This window comes from Leucoraja erinacea, chromosome 22 (genome assembly GCF_028641065.1).
Source record: "Leucoraja erinacea ecotype New England chromosome 22, Leri_hhj_1, whole genome shotgun sequence".
Taxonomy (NCBI): Eukaryota; Metazoa; Chordata; class Chondrichthyes; order Rajiformes; family Rajidae; genus Leucoraja; species Leucoraja erinaceus.
Window position 1 is genome coordinate 28,489,731 of NC_073398.1, and position 17,274 is coordinate 28,507,004.

Genomic DNA, 17,274 nt, shown 5'->3' on the forward strand with positions numbered 1-17,274 from the left:
AATATCAGACCTCAATAATGAGAGTTTGAAAATGTCCACAAAAATTTCAGCCAGTTGGTCTGCACAGGTTTTGAGAACTCGACCGGGTATACTATTAGGTCCAGGTGCTTTCCGAGGGTTCACCCCCCTGAAAGATGTTCTGACGTCGGTCTCGGTAACTGTAATACCATCAGGGCATATGGGGGCTGGGTCCTGAACTTGAATAAAGGAGACTTCAAAAGTATGTGATGGGAATTGGCTAATTATACTTAAAGGGTTGACAGTGGAGATGCAATGGCAAAGATTTAAAAACCGCATGGATGATCTGAACTCCAGAAATTGTTCATCCCTGTCTGGTGAAAAAATAAAATTGGGAAGGCGGCTCAACCGTGGCTGACGAGGGAAGTCGAGGATGATGTTAAATCCACCAAAGAGACATATAAATTGGCCAGAAGAAGCGGCAAACCAAAAGACTGGGAGAAATTTAGAACTCAACAGAGGAGGACAAAGGGGTTAATTAAGAGGGGGGGGGGGGAGCACGAAAGAAAGCTTGCAGGGAATATAAAAACTGACTGTAAAAGTTTATTTAGGTATGTAAAAAGGAAAAGATTAGTGAAGACGAATGTAGGCCCCTTGCAGTCAGAGACAGGTGAATTTATAATGGGAAACAAGGAAATGGCAGAATACTTAATGGCAGTTAAACGAGTACTTTGTTTGTGCCTTTCTTAGTGAAGACAGAACCAATCTCCCAGAAATACTAGGGCACAGAGGATCTAGTAGGAGGGAGGAACTGGAATCCACATTAGTCAGAAAATGGTGTTAGGTAAACTGTTGGGACTGAAGGCAGATAAATCCCCAGGGCCTGATGGTCTGCATCCCAGAGTACTCAAGGAGGTTGCCCTAGAAATGGTGGATGCATTGGCAATCATTTTCCAATGTTCTCTCGACTCTGGATCAGTTCCTGTGGACGAGGGTAGTCAATGTAACGCCACTTTTTAAGAAAGGAGGAGAGAGAAAACAGGAAATTATTGACCAGTTAGCCTTACATCGGTAGTGGGGAAGATGTTGGAGTCGATTATTAAAGATGTTATAGCAGCGCAGTTGGAAAGCAGTGACGGGATTAGTCAAAGTCAGCATGGATTTATGAAGAGGAAATAAATCATGCTTGACTAATATTTTGGAATTTTTTGCAGATGTAACAAGTAGAAAGGATAAAGGAGAGCCAGTGGATGTGGTGTATCTGGACTTTCAAAAAGCCTTTGACAAGGTCCCACACAAGAGATTAGTGAGCAGAATTAGAGCACATGGTATTGGGGGTAGGGTATTGACATGGATAGAGAACTGGTTGGCAGTCAAGAAGCAAAGAGTATGAGTTAACGGGTCTTTTTCAGAATGGCAGGCAGTGACTAGTGGGGTGCCGCGAGGCTCGGTGCTGGAATCCCAGTTGTTCACAGTATATATTAACAATTTTGACAATGGAATTAAATGTAACATCTCTAAGTTTGCGGATGACACAAAGCTGGGTGACAGTGTGAGCTGCGAGGAGGATGTTATGAGGCTGCAAGGTGACTTGGATAGGTTGGGTGAGTGGGCAGAAGCATGGCAGATGCAGTACTAGGTGGATAAATGTGAGGGTATCCACTTTGGTGGCAAGAACAGGAAGGCAGATTATTGTCTGAATGGTGTCAGATTAGGAGAAGGTAGGGGCAATGAGGCCTGGTGTGCTTGTACATCAGTCACTGAAAGTAAGAATGCAGATATAGCAGGCAGTGAAGAAAGCTAATGACATGTTGGCCTTCATTGCGAGAGGATTTGAGTTTAGGAGCAAGGAGGTCCTACTGCAGTTGTACAGGGTAGTGGTGAGACTGCACCTGGAGTATTGTATGCAATTCTGGTCTCCTAATTTGAGGAAGGACATTATTGCTATTGAGTGAATTCCCAGGATGGCAGGACAGACATATGATGAAAGAATGGGTCGACTGGGCTTGTATTTTTTGGAATTTATAAGGATGAGAGGAGATCTTATAGAAACATATAAAATTCTTAGAGGACTGGGCAGGGTAGATGCAGGAAAAATGTTCCCGATGTTACGGGAATCCTGAACCAGGGGTCACAGTTTAAGAATAAGTGGTAGGACATTTAGGACTGAGATGAGGAAAACCATTTTCACCCAGAGAGTTGTGAATCTGTGGAATTCTCTGCCAAAGAAGGCAGAGACCAATTCATTGGATGTTTTCAAGAGAGTTAGATTTAGCTCTTAGGGCTAAAGGAATCAAGAGATATGGGATGGGGAAAAAGCCGGAACGGGGTACTGATTTTGGATGATCAGCCATGATCATATTGAATGGCTGTACATATTGAATGGCTCGAAGGGCCGAATGGCCTACTCCTGCACCTATTTCCTATGTTTCTATGTTTGTGTCTTTTTGTAGTCAAATTTCACCCCCCCCCCACACCCAACCAACAGGGTGAATAATAATACTTCTACAAGGAATTAACTCCTTGTCTTACCATTCTGGCCAAAACACAGGATCTCTGGCTTTCCTAGAGTGTGTTTATGATCACGCACAACTTTCTTTAAGCCTAGATCAATAACCTCTCAGATGAACAAAATTCAGTTTGAAATATTGTATTGCTTCGCCAGATTTATTAGACTGACTTTCATGATGTAAGTGGATGTTGGAGGTGGATGTTGGGAGAATCTGTGGGGAGTTAATGGGCATTGAGAAGAGAATAGGCTACAGGGAAATAATTTTGGGAATTGGACTGATCAGAATGCTCCGAGAGCCAGCATAGATTCAATGGGCTATATCACCTTCCATGTCATAACAAAATACAAAATGAGTCCTTGGGATTTATCAACTTTCAAGCTCATCAGCTGCACACAAAGATTTTTACTTGTGATAATTGTTTTCAGTTCCTTCTTCTGATTATATCCTTGGTTCTCTGGATTTTTTTTATCTGCAGTGGCATAGCAAGTGGAATTGCAGATAGTGCAGCCGTCTCACAGCTCCAGTAAACAGGGTTCAATCCTGACTGAAGAAGGGTGTCAACCCGAAATGTCACCCATTCCTTCTCTCCAGAGATGCTGCCAGTCCCGCTGAGTTACTCCAGCTTTTTGTGTCTATCTTCGGTTTAAACCAGCATCAGTAGTTCCTTCCTACACATTTATGATGTTTGCAAGATCTTGCTGTAACACCCGAGTTGAACTTAGTTGCTTCAGTTTCCTTCCAAACCCCAAAGATGTGCTGATTGTTAATTAGTTAATGTAAATTACTGTGAGGTTGGACGGTAGCAGTCAATTCAAGGGTGGTTAAAGCTGGGGCATAACAGAGAAAATCGGTTATAAGGACATGTCGAAGGAATGGGATTCCCTGATAGCTGGAATTAATGGGCCAAATTACCTCCTATATCATAAGGAAATATAAAAAAATGAAATTCTCCATTATAACCTCTCCTCTATCTGTATTTCACAGTTGCCTCTAGTCATCTTCTTTATTACATGTTCATTGAACTATACAGTCCATTTTTATGTTTCTTGACAGCTTACTCTCTTTTCTTCAATTCTTGGTCCTTCTTTACTGAACTGGACTTTGAAAATGGTGCCAAAACCATTACTCTTGTATATTGTCTCAGTTGATTATTTCTATACATTTTGTACCTAATCTAAGGTTGTATTGTATTGTATTGTATTGTATATCTTTATTGTCATTTCCTGAGTATTCGCATACCCAGAGGAAACAAAAAAACGTTGCTCAACCAGTGTCCATTCAGTGTGCATGAAAAATAAATAGAAATAAAAAATACATGTATCATGAACAAATTTAACACTCTACTAAACATTCAACAGGCGTTCCGACCGGCAGCGGCACAACAGTGGCTCTGCTGCAGTGTGTCCAGGTTGGGGGTTTGTGCGCGATACTTGGCAGGGGGCAAAGTCCATTTAGCAGTCTTTAGCCTGTGGGAAGAAGCTGAGGAGCATCCTGCTGGTTTTGCAGCTAATGCTCCTGTACCTCTTCCCAGATGGCAGGATGGAGAAAATGTCATGCGATGGGTGGTAAGGGTCTTTGATGATGGAGATGGCTCTGCTGATACATCTCTTCCTGTATATGTCCAGCAGGAAAGGGAGTGGAGCACCAATAATCCTGCTGGCGGTCTTCACTATCCTGTCTAGTTGGTGCCGTTCGTACGCCTTGCAGCTCCCGAACCAGGAAGTGGTGCCGTAGGTCAATGTGCTCTCGACAGTCCCCCTATAAAAAGTCCGTAGGTGTGTAGTGGGGAGGCCTGCTTTACGTAGTCTTCGGAGAGGGTGTAGTTGCTGCTGGGCTCTCTTGACCAGAGCTGTGGTGTTGGCCGTGGACGTCAGGTCATCAGACAGATGTAGTCCTATGAACTTCATGCTGCTGACCCTTTCCACATCAGCTCCGTCGATGTGCAGAGGTGTATGGTGTTGTTTCCCCGCCCTCCTGAAGTCAACCACCATCTCCTTAGTTTTTCCCACGTTAAGAATGAGGTTGTGGGATTTGCACCAACCTGTGAGCAGCTCCACCTCCATCCTGTACGCCGATTCATCATTGTCACTGATGAGACCCACCACTGTTGTGTCATCAGCGAACTTGTTGATGAAGTTGTTATTGAGTCTGGCAGTACAGTCGTGTGTCAGCAGACTAAACAGCAGGGGGCTTAGGACACAGCCTTGGGGTGAGCCAGTGCTCACGGCTATGGTTTTTGATGTCCTACTGCCTACTGTCCTACTTGTGCTCATGTATTAAAAAACTTTACTGAACAATATGCAAAACAATCACTGTACCTCTGTACATGTGACAATAAAGAACCATTGAATCACCAAATTGATTGAACCATTAAATTTTGAAATGATACCAATCCTCACGTCCGCTACAATTTCTGACAATTTCACAAGCCTCCTTCTTTGAATTGAAAATATGCTTTTTTTGTCTAGCTCTGCTCTTGATGGATGAGCTCTTCCCAGATTTTTACATTAGTCAACAGATATGTTTCAGACAATTCAAAGAAAAATGTATGCAACAGTGCCTACCATGGTGATTAAATAAAAATAGCAAATGCTGAAAATAGAAAGGAGGTGAGTCAACATTAGTGCAGTACGAATTAGAGTTAATGTTCCTGTTAAAAACAAAAAAGTGCTGGTGGAATTCAGAGGATCAGGCTGTATCTGTAGAGGGGACTGACAGACCACGTTTCTGGTCGGGTCGGTACCTTTCTTCAGAGTTGTCCATCCTGCTGAGTTCCGCCAGCGCTTTATTTCTTGCTCACAATTGCAACGTGAGGGTTTTTTATGCCCGAATGACATTTCATCAGAATTAATTGACGTGTAAAATTAACCGTGTTTCACTTGTTAATGATTTTATGTGACCTGCCATTTGTTGCCTTTTTTAAAACAAAAAACAAGACACAAACTGGAGCAAAGTAACTCGGCGGGTTCGGGTTCTCCCAGGAAAACATGGATTGGTTACATTTCCGTTTTTCAACTTGAGGGTCTCGACCTATCCATGTTCTCCAGAAATGCTGCCTGGTGCGCTGTTATTCCAGCACTTTGTATCTTTTTCTGTAAATCATCATCTGCAATTCCTTGTGTCTACATTTATTTTTATTTTTTAATTCAGTTATCGAGTTACTTCAAGTTATCGATTCTCCGCCTCCTTCTCTGACCTCAATAGTCCCCGACCCCCAAATTGATATATATTTTTAATAATCCTGCCCAAACTTTCCGATCCTCTGGAGTAGATCACACTGCAACACGCAAGAGACATAAAATGCTGTAGTAATTCAGCGGGTCAGGCAGCATCTCTGGAGAGAAAAAAATAGACGGGTGAAGGGTCTCGACCCGAAACGTCACCTATTACTTTTCTCCAGAGATGCTGCCTGACCCGCTGAGTTCCTCCTGCTTTTAAACATGCCTTTCTTACACATTGCAACTCGCAAGGTGGAGTGAAATGCCATTACATGCGTAAACGTGTGGCGTTGTGGGATGTGTAGTTTCAAGAGGCGCTACAGGTCTCTCCGTTGCCGGACCGGTAGGTCCAGGAACAGCTTCTTCCCTGCGGCTGTTACACTATTCAACACTGTACCTCGGTGATTGCCAATCACCCCCACCCCCCACTCCTCCCACCAGGAAAAACACTATGACTGTTTGCACGTAAATAGATTTATTTATTGCTCATATTCTATGTCGCTCTTCTAGGGAGATGTTAACTGCATCTCGTTGTCTCTGTACTGTACACTGCACAATGACAATTAAAGTTGAATCTGAATCTGAATCTTCAACTCTGGCGAATGGATGGTGAACTGAACTACGTTAACCGAAAGGCTTTGCGCGCCCGTGACGTGTGGGGCGGGCGGCGCCACCAGTAGACACGAAGAACTACAAGGCCCGGCAACGCGGGCGGTTGGAAGTTTCGAGAGGCGGAGCGGAGAGAGAGAGCACAGTCCGCTAGTGCTGCCAGTGCAACAGTCGGGATTGTGAGAGAAACCGTCGCATTTCGATAAAGATAAGCGAGTGAGAGAGGAGGAAGAAGAAGGGAGCAGGGTAAAAGATGTCGCTGCAGGTAGTCACGGCCAAGCTGGCCGAGGTGGAGCTGAGAGAGGCCGTGGTGGCCCCGGAGAAGGTGAGCGCCGAGGGCAACGGCGTCCAGACAAAAGACGTGGAGCCCACGGCTACAACCTCGGCGGAGGAAGTCAAGCAGCATCACCTACCGCCGCTAAGCACCGCGGCCAAGGACGCCAAGTCGGCGATGAAGCGGGTGGAGACCGCGCAGAACGGGGACACGTTCAACGCGGACGGCACCGTCATGGAAGCGCCGCGGACCGTGAAAAAGGTGAGGCGCCGTCAGCCTGACCGGCAAATCCTTTCTGCCTCTCTCCCACACTCACTCACTCAGTTCCTCATAGTTCTCCATCTCGTACCCCTGTGCTCTCAACAGCCGCAAGATAAAAGGGTCCGTGTGGTCGTGACCAGATGGAGTCGGTGGTTAACTGCAATCGGGGACCTTTCTCTTTGCGGCGGAAGGTTAACCGCCGGGCTGGTGTTGAACGAACGCGGCCCTGCTCACCGGGGCGGAACCAAAGATATCTCTGGGCGGAACGTCTGGCTTGCCCCGTGTAGTAATCCGCTCGCCTTTGGCGCACAACACACAGTGCTGGCGTAACCAGCAAAGATCCTATAGCTCTGGGATCTTTGGTAACCAGCGGGTCAGGCAGCATAGAAACACAGAACATGGGTGCAGGAGTAGGCCCTTCGAGACAACCAAATTTGATCACGGCTGATCATCCAAAATCAGTACCCCGTTCCTGCTTTCTCCCCATATCCCTTGATTCCGTTAGTCTTAAGAGGGAGGACATGGACTCTTCTTTAGACTCGGCTCCTCATTTTGACTGGCTCTTCATTACTGGTACAACCCAGAGAGAAACGATTCTGCCCATCGTTTCTGTTTTTTTAAAGCTATCTCATTAACCAATACATCCCATCCCTCAAACAGTTTTATGTCACTCTTGCTGCTCCTGGCACAGAGTTCTTTTCCTTTCTATCCACTCTTCACTTGCTCTGGATTTCCTTTTTTTCTTCTCCCTCATCTCTTCTCTCCTCCCCCTTCTACCCACCATTCCTCCCTCTGGACATTTCACTCTCTATCTTTCTTACCAGATTCCACTATCTGCACTCTTTTGTCAGATTCAGATTCAATCTTTATTGTCATTGTGCAGTGTACAGTACAGAGACAACGAAAAGCAGTTAGCATCTCCCCAGAAGAGCGAACATAGAATAAGGAGCAATAAATATATATACGTACATACAGTAGTAGTAGTGCAGTAGTCTTCTCCACTTATGACCCCTCCAACCTCAGTCACTTTCTCTCTCCCACTTGACTCATCTAACCAACCTTCATCTCCTTGCAGTCTAAAGAAGAGTCCCAAACCAAAATATTGCCTATCCATGTCTTCCAGAGATGCTGCCTGACCTGCTGAGTTACTCCAGTACTTTGTTTTTTATAAACCAGCAACTGCAGTTCCTTGTATCTCCAGCTCTTGCCCCAGCTTTTCACCTTCCCTCCTTCTGTCAGCTATTTCCCCTTTACGCCATCAAATTGAAGACGGATCTTGACCTAAAACGCTGTCTATTCCTTTCTTTCCACATATGCTGCCTGTCTGCTGAGTTCCACCAGCATTTTATGTTTTACCCAGTCTTGATACCTTTCCCCATTATCCTGGTGGGATTTCTTTTAAGATTTTAATTTTATTTGAAAATTAATTAACGTTTGTTTAGCGGGGCCACAACTCATGGCGACTGACTTGCCAAAGTGCATATTATGATGATGATTAGTAACTCAATGCCTACAATGTAATGGAAGTAGAATCAATAAGTACCCTCAAATGAAACTGAATAGGTACCTGAGCAAAAAGCACTGCAGGGCGACAGGGAAATTGAGTAGTTTGCTCTATTTGGAGCTGATATTGACTCTTATTTGTTCACTAGGTGTGGATGTTGCTGGCATGTATTGTCCATTCTTAGTTTCTTCTGAGTTGAAGAGTGAAGTTGCAGTCAACCACACTGAGTATTGTAGATCAGACCAGATTGTGATAGTAGGTTTCATTCCCTGAAGAACTGTAATGGACAAAATTGTTTTCTTTGCGATAATCTAGTTTCTAGATTACTTGTAGATACATCGTTGCTGTTATAGATGCCAGCTTTTTATTTAATTGAGTTCAAATATTCTAATTAACTTGTGTTTTGGGTTTGGACTCTTATCTAAGTTTATTAGCCAAGCTTCGGCATGCTGGTCAACCACTGCATACCCAGAATCACCATATCTATGAAAGCCAAATGACCTCTTGGACCATCAAATGCAATCTTTAGTTTAGAGATACAGTATGGATATGGGCCCTTCAGCCCACCAATGTCACGCTGATCACCCATTGTAAGATGTGGGCGGAAACCTACACAGTCAATGCAAGAATGTGCAAACTCTGCACAGACGGCACCTGAGGTCCGAGTTGATCCAGGGACTCTGTCGCTGTAAAGCAATGGCTCTCCACCAGCTGCTCTACTGTGACATCCAGTGATTACATTGTTTTTTTTAAGGCTGAAACGCTGACTTTCGCAGGCGTTTAATATATTTCATTGACAGGAGGGTTCCAACCAAAGAGGATAGATTTGACAATTGATAAATGAACACGTTTGTGGTGAGATATAAAGTGCTGGAGGACCATGGGTCAGGCAACATTTGGGGACAGGCAACTTTTAGAATTGGAACCCTTCTTCAAACTGCCTGCCTCTCTGAGTTCCTCCTGCGCTGTTTTTGCTCAAGATTGCAGCATTTGGCTGAAGGAGAGAGAGGTGAGATGAGAAAGGGATGAGTTTCTTGTTAAATGCCTCCTGAAATTTTACAATTTGACTGAAATTACAGTGTAATCAGACTTTGTAACACCATTCAACAGGAATATTGTATACATTTATGAAGGCAGTAGGAACATTAAAAGATTGAACTTAACTTGAGAGTTCATTCCAAAAGCCAACACTGAGACAAAGGGCAATTATATATTTCCAATGCTGAAACATGTTTTAGAAAATATGAGGGAAGTACGTTTTTCAGATCTCCAATGTTGCTTTTTTCGAGTTTTGCCCTAGGAATGAATAGCCCTCACTGAAAAATAGTTGTTTAATACTTTTGTTCAATAATTGCAGCTGCTTTATCTGCATCTGTCTGGTGCACAGGCTGGATAGTTTGTGCTTGGAACTGATTTTAAAGTTTATTCAATGACTGTTTTATTTTATAAAGATTACATCAGTCCTAATAAGTAATGAAATGATATTCTCGTGTTCAAGCATGTTTGATATGTGCATTTAAATGTCATTATCGCAGTCTAAAATGTTTTGGATTAAGTTAATAAAGGCATTTAGTGAAAGATCAAGGTGACATTTTAACCTAATACTGCGGCGTTGAACTGTAATTTTGTTTCTGTATTTAGAATACTAATGTTATGTATTACTAGAGTTCTGTGACAACATGAGTTACAAGCTGTGCGACTGAGTGAAACATGCGTCAAGAAATATGTTTCAAAAATATTTGGGTAGTGGTACTTGTGCAAAGTTTTGTGGTGTTAATTTGCATGATAGGAACAAATGTTGCATATGGAAGATTTTCCTCAAAGTACTGAGAATAGCGTAAAAAAGATGTGTTGTGTGCGAAAAGTTGTAATTACCATGAAGTTTTGGAAATAGAAATTGGAAACAAAAAAGTAAGGGAAATCATAAATTCTGACTATAATCATGATGTAACCTGATTTGTCATCCCAAATAATGAATTGCATTTTAAATTTGACCTGCCATTGTGACATGTGGTATGAAACATGTCTGTGTATGGAAATAACCTTTACCTTTTGCCTTTGTGCTTAATTTTTCTAAAGAAAATCATGTTTTGAAGGCCTTTTGACCAATAGCTTTAATTTCTTTTAAATTATGTACTATGTCAATCACAAAGCAAAATAATTAAAACCGGTGCATTTTGTATAAATTCTTGTGCTTTGAACACATAAATTATTGAAACCATGTTACAGAGTTGAATGGTTTAAAAAAACAATGAAGTTTATTTCCATGTGTCAACAGAGTGAAGAATATTTAAAGTTTTGCAAGTCTAAAGCTCTGCAAAGTGATGTGACACAAAACAGAAGAAACGCAGAGTTAAGAAACGAAGAGTTGGAAAATACAATTAATTTACTTCATTCACAAACTGCATGAATGAGTTTAATTTTATATCTCAGATTTTTGGATTTGTGTATTCTGTCAGGGTGAATTTCCGTTACCTGACTAGTTATATGATGGGGTCATCTGTAAATGTTTAGTGTTTTTGTCAAGGATACAGTAGCTTTTTGTACCATGTGCCACCACATGAAATGCTTTGGAATCAATTTAAAAGGCATCACTCTGCCATCAAAGGGAAAAATAGAATATGTAGGAAAGAACTGCAGATACTAGTTTAAATCTAAGATGGACACAAAATGCTGGAGTAACTCAGCGGGACAGGCAGCATCTTTGGAGTTTCATATTCAATCAGATTTGTATTAAATCATGTTGCTAAATATTTTGGCCTAGATTCAGCTCTTATTTTTGGACTATGGTAAGGTCTGGAGCCAAGTAGCCAAACTAGAGAAAGTGTGTGAGGGGTTTCTGTGAACCCTTACCATATATCTGTCCAAGCTAGTGGTATATTCAAAAGTTGCTTGGTTAGCAAATTGGGAATCTAAATATTGCCATTACAAACATCATGATGCATCATGGCCAAGTTTGCTGACAAAATCATAATGGCATTGAATTCCAAAACCATGTATTCTACATTGTGTAAATCTGATTGTGTAGATTGTGAGCACTTCTAAGGTTCCCTGAAATATTGACTGTTTATCTTTCCCAAATCCAACCTGACCTGAATATTTTCAGCACTTTCTGTTTTATTCCAGATTTCCAGAATCTCCATGGAGGATGGCAAAATCTGTGCAAAAACTGGAAAAAATCAGATTGAAGCATACTTTAAATTCTAGTCTTTTTTATGATCAACTTGATAAGCTGTTGTCTCCATTCTTTCAGGCAACAATGTTGAATTATTTTTGAGGATGAGTTGGGTGAGACCAGTGGGTGGAGTGGAAATATTTTCCAAGGCTTATCTGCCCTATGCTAACTTTGCTTTTTCAGTGATTGCTATCAGAACAATCTTTGTTTTTAGATACCCATACTCTGAAAAGCGTGGTACTGCTTCCTTCTCACAATATTTAAAATTGTCACCAAAATACACTGAATTTGCAACCACCAGTTTGTCTATTTTCATGGTCCTTAAATATGAGCTTGCTAAAATGAGTGGGCAAATCATTGGCACCCCAGATCTGTGCTGATTTAATCTGATGATTGTCAATTCAAGATCCATTGCAAAGACAAGCACAGTCATCTAGGCAGTGACGTCTTCAGAATAATATATCATATTAGAAGATAGGTAATCTCTTGATAACCTTTTTTTTAAGTCCCATGGCAATTAATGAAAGGAGAGCAGGTGAGATATTCGTGTATCCCAGCCAATATTTATCCCTGAACTGTAATTAAAAGGGATTAACTGGTCGTTATCACATTGCTGTTTTAAGATCCAGCTGCACACTATTTTTGTGCATTACATTACCGCCCTCCACCGCCTTCTGAGGCAGAGAATGCCACAGACTCCCAACTCTCTGTGTGAAAAAGTTTTTCCTCATCTCTGTTCTAAATAGCTTGCCCCTTATTCTTAAACTGTGGCCCCTAGTTCTGGATTCCCCAAACATCGGGAACATGTTTCCTTCCTCTAGCGTGTTCAAACCCTTAACAATCTTATGTTTCAATAAGATCCATTCTCATCCTTGTAAATTCCAGAGTATACAAGCCCAGCCGCTCCATTCTATCAACAGATGACAGTCCCGCAATCCCGGGAATTAACCTGGTGAACCTACGCTGCACTCCCTCAATAGCAAGAATGTCCTTCCTCAAATTTGGAGACAGCACACAATACCAAGTCATCATGGTCTGCTTAGTTCAGTGCCAGATCACATTCATCTGCAAGTAAAATATTCTAGGGGTGAATGAAGGACCATCTGCATATAGACCTGTAGAACAATCCACAGATTATCTTTTTGTTATTGTTCATTGATCTTTCAGGATCTCAGCATTGCTGACATGGCCGGCATTTGCTGGCCATCCTTAACTGCCCTTGAGAGGTGGTGGTAAGCAGCTTTCATGAATCTCTGTTAATCTTTTGGTGGAAGTACTGCAGATGAGGCAGTTCCAAGGTTTGGACCAAGGAAAGATGAAGAAACAGTTGGGATGGTTTGGAAGGCAGCCTGCAGGTGATAGTTTTCCCAGGTACTTGCAATCTCACCTCCGGTGATATTCGTTACCGATTTGGTAGATGCTGTTGGATTTAACCCATCTATAATAACTATTCTCTTGTGTGCCAATAGCATGAAGTATTAAAGCCCAGCAACTGTAGAATTAGTTAACAAAATCCCATTCAAATAGCAAAAGCACAGGACATTTGGAGATATTTATACTGGAACAGAATAAAAGCTTATGGAAGCTTCCAGGCAATAACTTATTGCCCCTCATTGGGACAAAATTGTTTATTTATCATGACCTATTTTGACAATTTAATTGTTATGTGAATTGGATCCACTGAAGTCTCTGGAGCTTTCACGATGAGAAATGAGGAACACTCTGGTTCACAATGTTTTGTATTGTTGATAAGGGACTTCATTTTGGTTTGACGTATAATCTATAAGAAAACATACGATGAGCAAGACGAGAGGTATGAGTAAGTTGAGAAGCGTCGTGACCTTCTAAGCTTGAATATTGTCATTGGTACTGTTTAAAAATTTAAATTACCTCATTGTCAACATTTAAGCAGGCAAAAATTCCTAAGTTTCCACCTTGACGTAAGTAAGGAGAAATACTTTAATCGTAATGATCATGAAAGATTACCAAGATATAGTGGAAATACTTAATTTTAGCTGCTGAGGTCCTTAGATTTGTTGCATAATCTGCTTCCTGATGATAATCCTTGATCTCTGTCACCTGAGTTATAAATTAATCAGTCGGAAATGAATGGGTTACAGATAATTCCAGATTTAACTCCGTGCTGGGCTTTTGCTAGATTTATTTGCTCGTTATTGTTATTTCCCTTCTGGTCATTTTATGAGTAATTCATTATTATTCCACCTACATGTTTTAATTCAAAAATTTTGGTGGTTTCATTAATCCAGCAAATTGCTAGATCTGCTTTTGTGCCATTTGTACGTGTGGCTCACTGATTATCCACTGCAGTCTTATCAGCTTAGAGTACACTTAAAAGGCAAAACTAAGTTTACTTTTGTATAATTATAGTATAGAAAGAGAAAAATAAATGTCCAAATGCTGGGAGCATAGAATGTTGGTAAAAAGATATGTTATAGTTGAAATTGAGATTGGAGGGAGAAGTGATATTTCTGTAACTGCGAGAGCTATGTCACATAATGAAAAATAAAGAATGAGGTTTCTGGCTTGATTAACCAAATAGCTTTCTTTGCATGCCAATAACTGCAATATGTTTTGCATGTTCTTTTTTGTGTTTTATGGTTTCCCTAAAGTAGCAGAAAGTGACTTGCACCGATGGTGGGGGTTCTCGGGCAAATTAATTATAGAAGCACATATTTGCATGAAAGATGCAAAGCGCAGGAGTCTGATGAAGGATACAGACCCGAAACGTCACCCATCCATGTTCTCCAGAGATGCTGTCTAACCTGCTGAGTTACTTCAGCACTTTGTCTTTTTTTGTAAGTCCAGTCAAGTCAAGTTTATTTGTCACATACACATACGAGATGTGCAGTGAAATGAAAGTGGCAATGCTCGCGGACTTTTGTGCAAAAGACAAACAACAAAACAACCAACAAATTATAAACACAATCATAACACCCATATTCTTTTACATAATAAATAATGGAAGGAAAAACGTTCCGTAGAGTTAGTCCCTGGTGAGATAGGCGTTTACAGTCCGAATTGCCTCTGGGAAGAAACTTCTTCTCAACCTCTCTGTTCTCACCGCATGGCAACGGAGGCGTTTGCCTGACAGTAGCAGCTGGAACAGTCCGTTGCAGGGGTAGAAGGGGTCTCCCATGATTTTATTTACTCTAGAGTTGCACCTCCTGTTGTATAGTTCCTGCAGGGGGGCGAGTGAAGTTCCCATAGTGCGTTCGGCCGAACGCACTACTCTCTGCAGAGCCTTGTCCTGGGCAGAGCAATTCCCAAACCAGATGGTAATGTTCCCGGAGAAGATGCTTTCCCCCGCCGCTGTGTAGAAGCACTGGAGGACCCTCGGAGACGCTCTGAATTTCCTCAATTGCCTGAGGTGATAAAGGCGCTGCCTTGCCTTACTCACGAGTGCTGAGGCATGTGATGCCCATGTCATATCCTCGGAGATGTGGACTCCCAGATATTTAAAACAGTTCACCCTATCCACAGGATCCCCATTTATCCTCAATGGAGTGTACGTCCTCGGATGATGTGCCCTCCTAAAGTCCATGATCAGCTCTTTCGTTTTTTTGATGTTCAAGAGGAGGCTGTTATCCTGGCACCAGAGTGCTAGATCAGCCACCTCCTCCCGGTAGGCCTTCTCGTCGTTGTCTGAGATCAGGCCCACCACCACAGTGTCATCAGCAAACTTAATTATTGAGTTGGAGCTGAACCTAGCCACACAGTCATGAGTGTACAGGGAGTACAATAGGGGGCTGAGGACGCAACCCTGGGGCGATCCTGTGCTCAGGGTGAGGGACTTTGATGTATTCCCTCCCATCTTGACTACCTGGGGCCTGGCGGTGAGGAAGTCTAGGACCCAGGTACAATGATGGATTTTTTGAAGCAGGCAGGGACCACGGACTTGTCCAGGGAGAGGTTGAATAATGTAGTAAGCACTGGAGCTAGCTGCGTAGCACAGGACTTGAGTACTTGCCCCGAGATGACATCGGGGCCTGCAGCTTTTCTCGTGTTCACCCGTGTCAGAGCCCTCCTCACGTCGTGCTCGGACAGCGAGAATGTGTGCACATTTCTCCTTTCAGCTTCGGTAGCCAGCCCACTGGCGGTATTGTCGATAGTCGGCAGACCTGGAGTGGTGTTGCCCCTCTCGAAACGAGCGTAAAAGGAGTTCAGGTCGTCAGCTAGGGAGGTGCCGGCACATGCGGATGAGGAAGGGGTGCTCCGGTAGTTGGTTACAATCCGTAACACCTGCCACAGGCTTCTGGTGTCCTGCTGCTCCATCTGTAACTCCATCTTGTCCCTGTACCTTCTCTTTGCGTCCTTCACCGCCCTTCGCAGTCGGTAGGACTCTGCCTTGTAGACGTCCATGTTTCCTGATGCCAGGCCCGAGTTGTAGGCAGCGGTGCGAGCATTCAGGGCCACACGAACAGACCTGTCTACCCAGGGTTTTTGGTTCGGAAAGGTGCTTACCCTTACCGTGGGGACGATGTTGTCGGTTACTGTTGCGATGAAGTCCATGACTGCTTCCGCGAACTCACTGACGTCACTGGAACTTGCTTCGAACATATTCCAGTCGACATCACTCAGTGCATCTTGCAGCATGGCCTCTGACTGGTCGGACCACCGCTTTACGTCTCTCGTCTCTACCGCTTCCCGAACTATCCTCTGTTTATACTCCGGCAACAGGAAAATGGCAGCGTGGTCAGATTTTCCTTGGGGAGGGAGTGAAACGGCCTTGTAGCCTTTCCTGAAAGGTGTGTAGCAGTGGTCCAAAGTTCTCTCCCCCCTGGTGGCACACGTGATGTGTTGGTAGAAGTTCGGCATGACCTTCTTGAGATTTGATTTATTAACATCTCCAGCCACCACCATAGCTGCATCCGGGTACTTGTTTTGATGTCGACATAGCACATCGTGTAGGGCCGAAAGTGCCACGTCGGTGTCCGCCTGCGGTGGAATGTAGACGGCTGTGACGATCACTGAGCCGAACTCCCTTGGAAGGTAGAATGGGCGGCATGAGATTGTCAGGTGCTCCAGGTCCGGCGAGCAGGAACGAGAAAGCATCTTGATATTTCCAGGGTTGCAACAGTTGTTATTGGTCATGAAGCAGACTCCTCCACCCTTGGATTTCCCAGATGCTTCTGTTCTGTCAGCACGGTGGACAGTGAAGGACTCGGTTGGGCAGATTACCTGATCCGGAATCAGTGAGGTCAGCCATGTTTCAGTCAGGCAGAGGATGTTGCAGTCCCTTATAACCATATAACAATTACAGCACGGAAACAGGCCATCTCGGCCCTACAAGTCCGTGCCGAACAACTTTTTTTCCCTTAGTCCCACCTGCATGCACTCATACCATAACCCTCCATTCCCTTCTCATCCATATGCCTATCCAATTTATTTTAAAATGATACCAATGAACCTGCCTCCACCACTTCCACTGGAAGCTCATTCCACACCGCTACCACTCTCTGAGTAAAGAAGTTCCCCCTCATATTACCCCTAAACTTCTGTCCCTTAATTCTGAAGTCATGTCTTCTTGTTTGAATCTTCCCTATTCTCAAAGGGAAAAGCTTGTCCACATCAACTCTGTCTATCCCTCTCATCATTTTAAAGACATCTATCAAGTCCCCCCCCTTAACCTGCGCTCCAGAGAATAAAAACCTAACTTATTCAACCTTTCTCTGTAACTTAGTTGTTGAAACCCCAGGCAACATTCTAGTAAATCTCCTCTGTACTCTCTCTATTTTGTTGAC

The 17,274-nt window shown here is 43.1% G+C and overlaps 1 protein-coding gene across 7 annotated transcripts in view; it reads left to right on the forward strand.

The window, feature by feature from the left end:
* The first annotated feature begins 6,199 nt into the window (after nt 1-6,199).
* The window catches only part of ahcyl2b (adenosylhomocysteinase like 2b), a 60,921-nt gene continuing 49,846 nt past the window's right edge, over nt 6,200-17,274 (forward strand). For 3 of the 7 annotated variants that reach the window (XM_055653329.1, XM_055653332.1, XM_055653330.1), the window contains exon 1: nt 6,209-6,833. In XM_055653329.1, coding sequence (XP_055509304.1) covers nt 6,552-6,833 — 282 coding nt within the window. In that variant the 5' untranslated portion in view covers nt 6,209-6,551. Of the gene's footprint in view, nt 6,834-17,274 lie in introns of all 7 variants that reach the window. The other 4 variants (XM_055653331.1, XM_055653334.1, XM_055653335.1 and 1 more) reach the window with 4 other exon arrangements.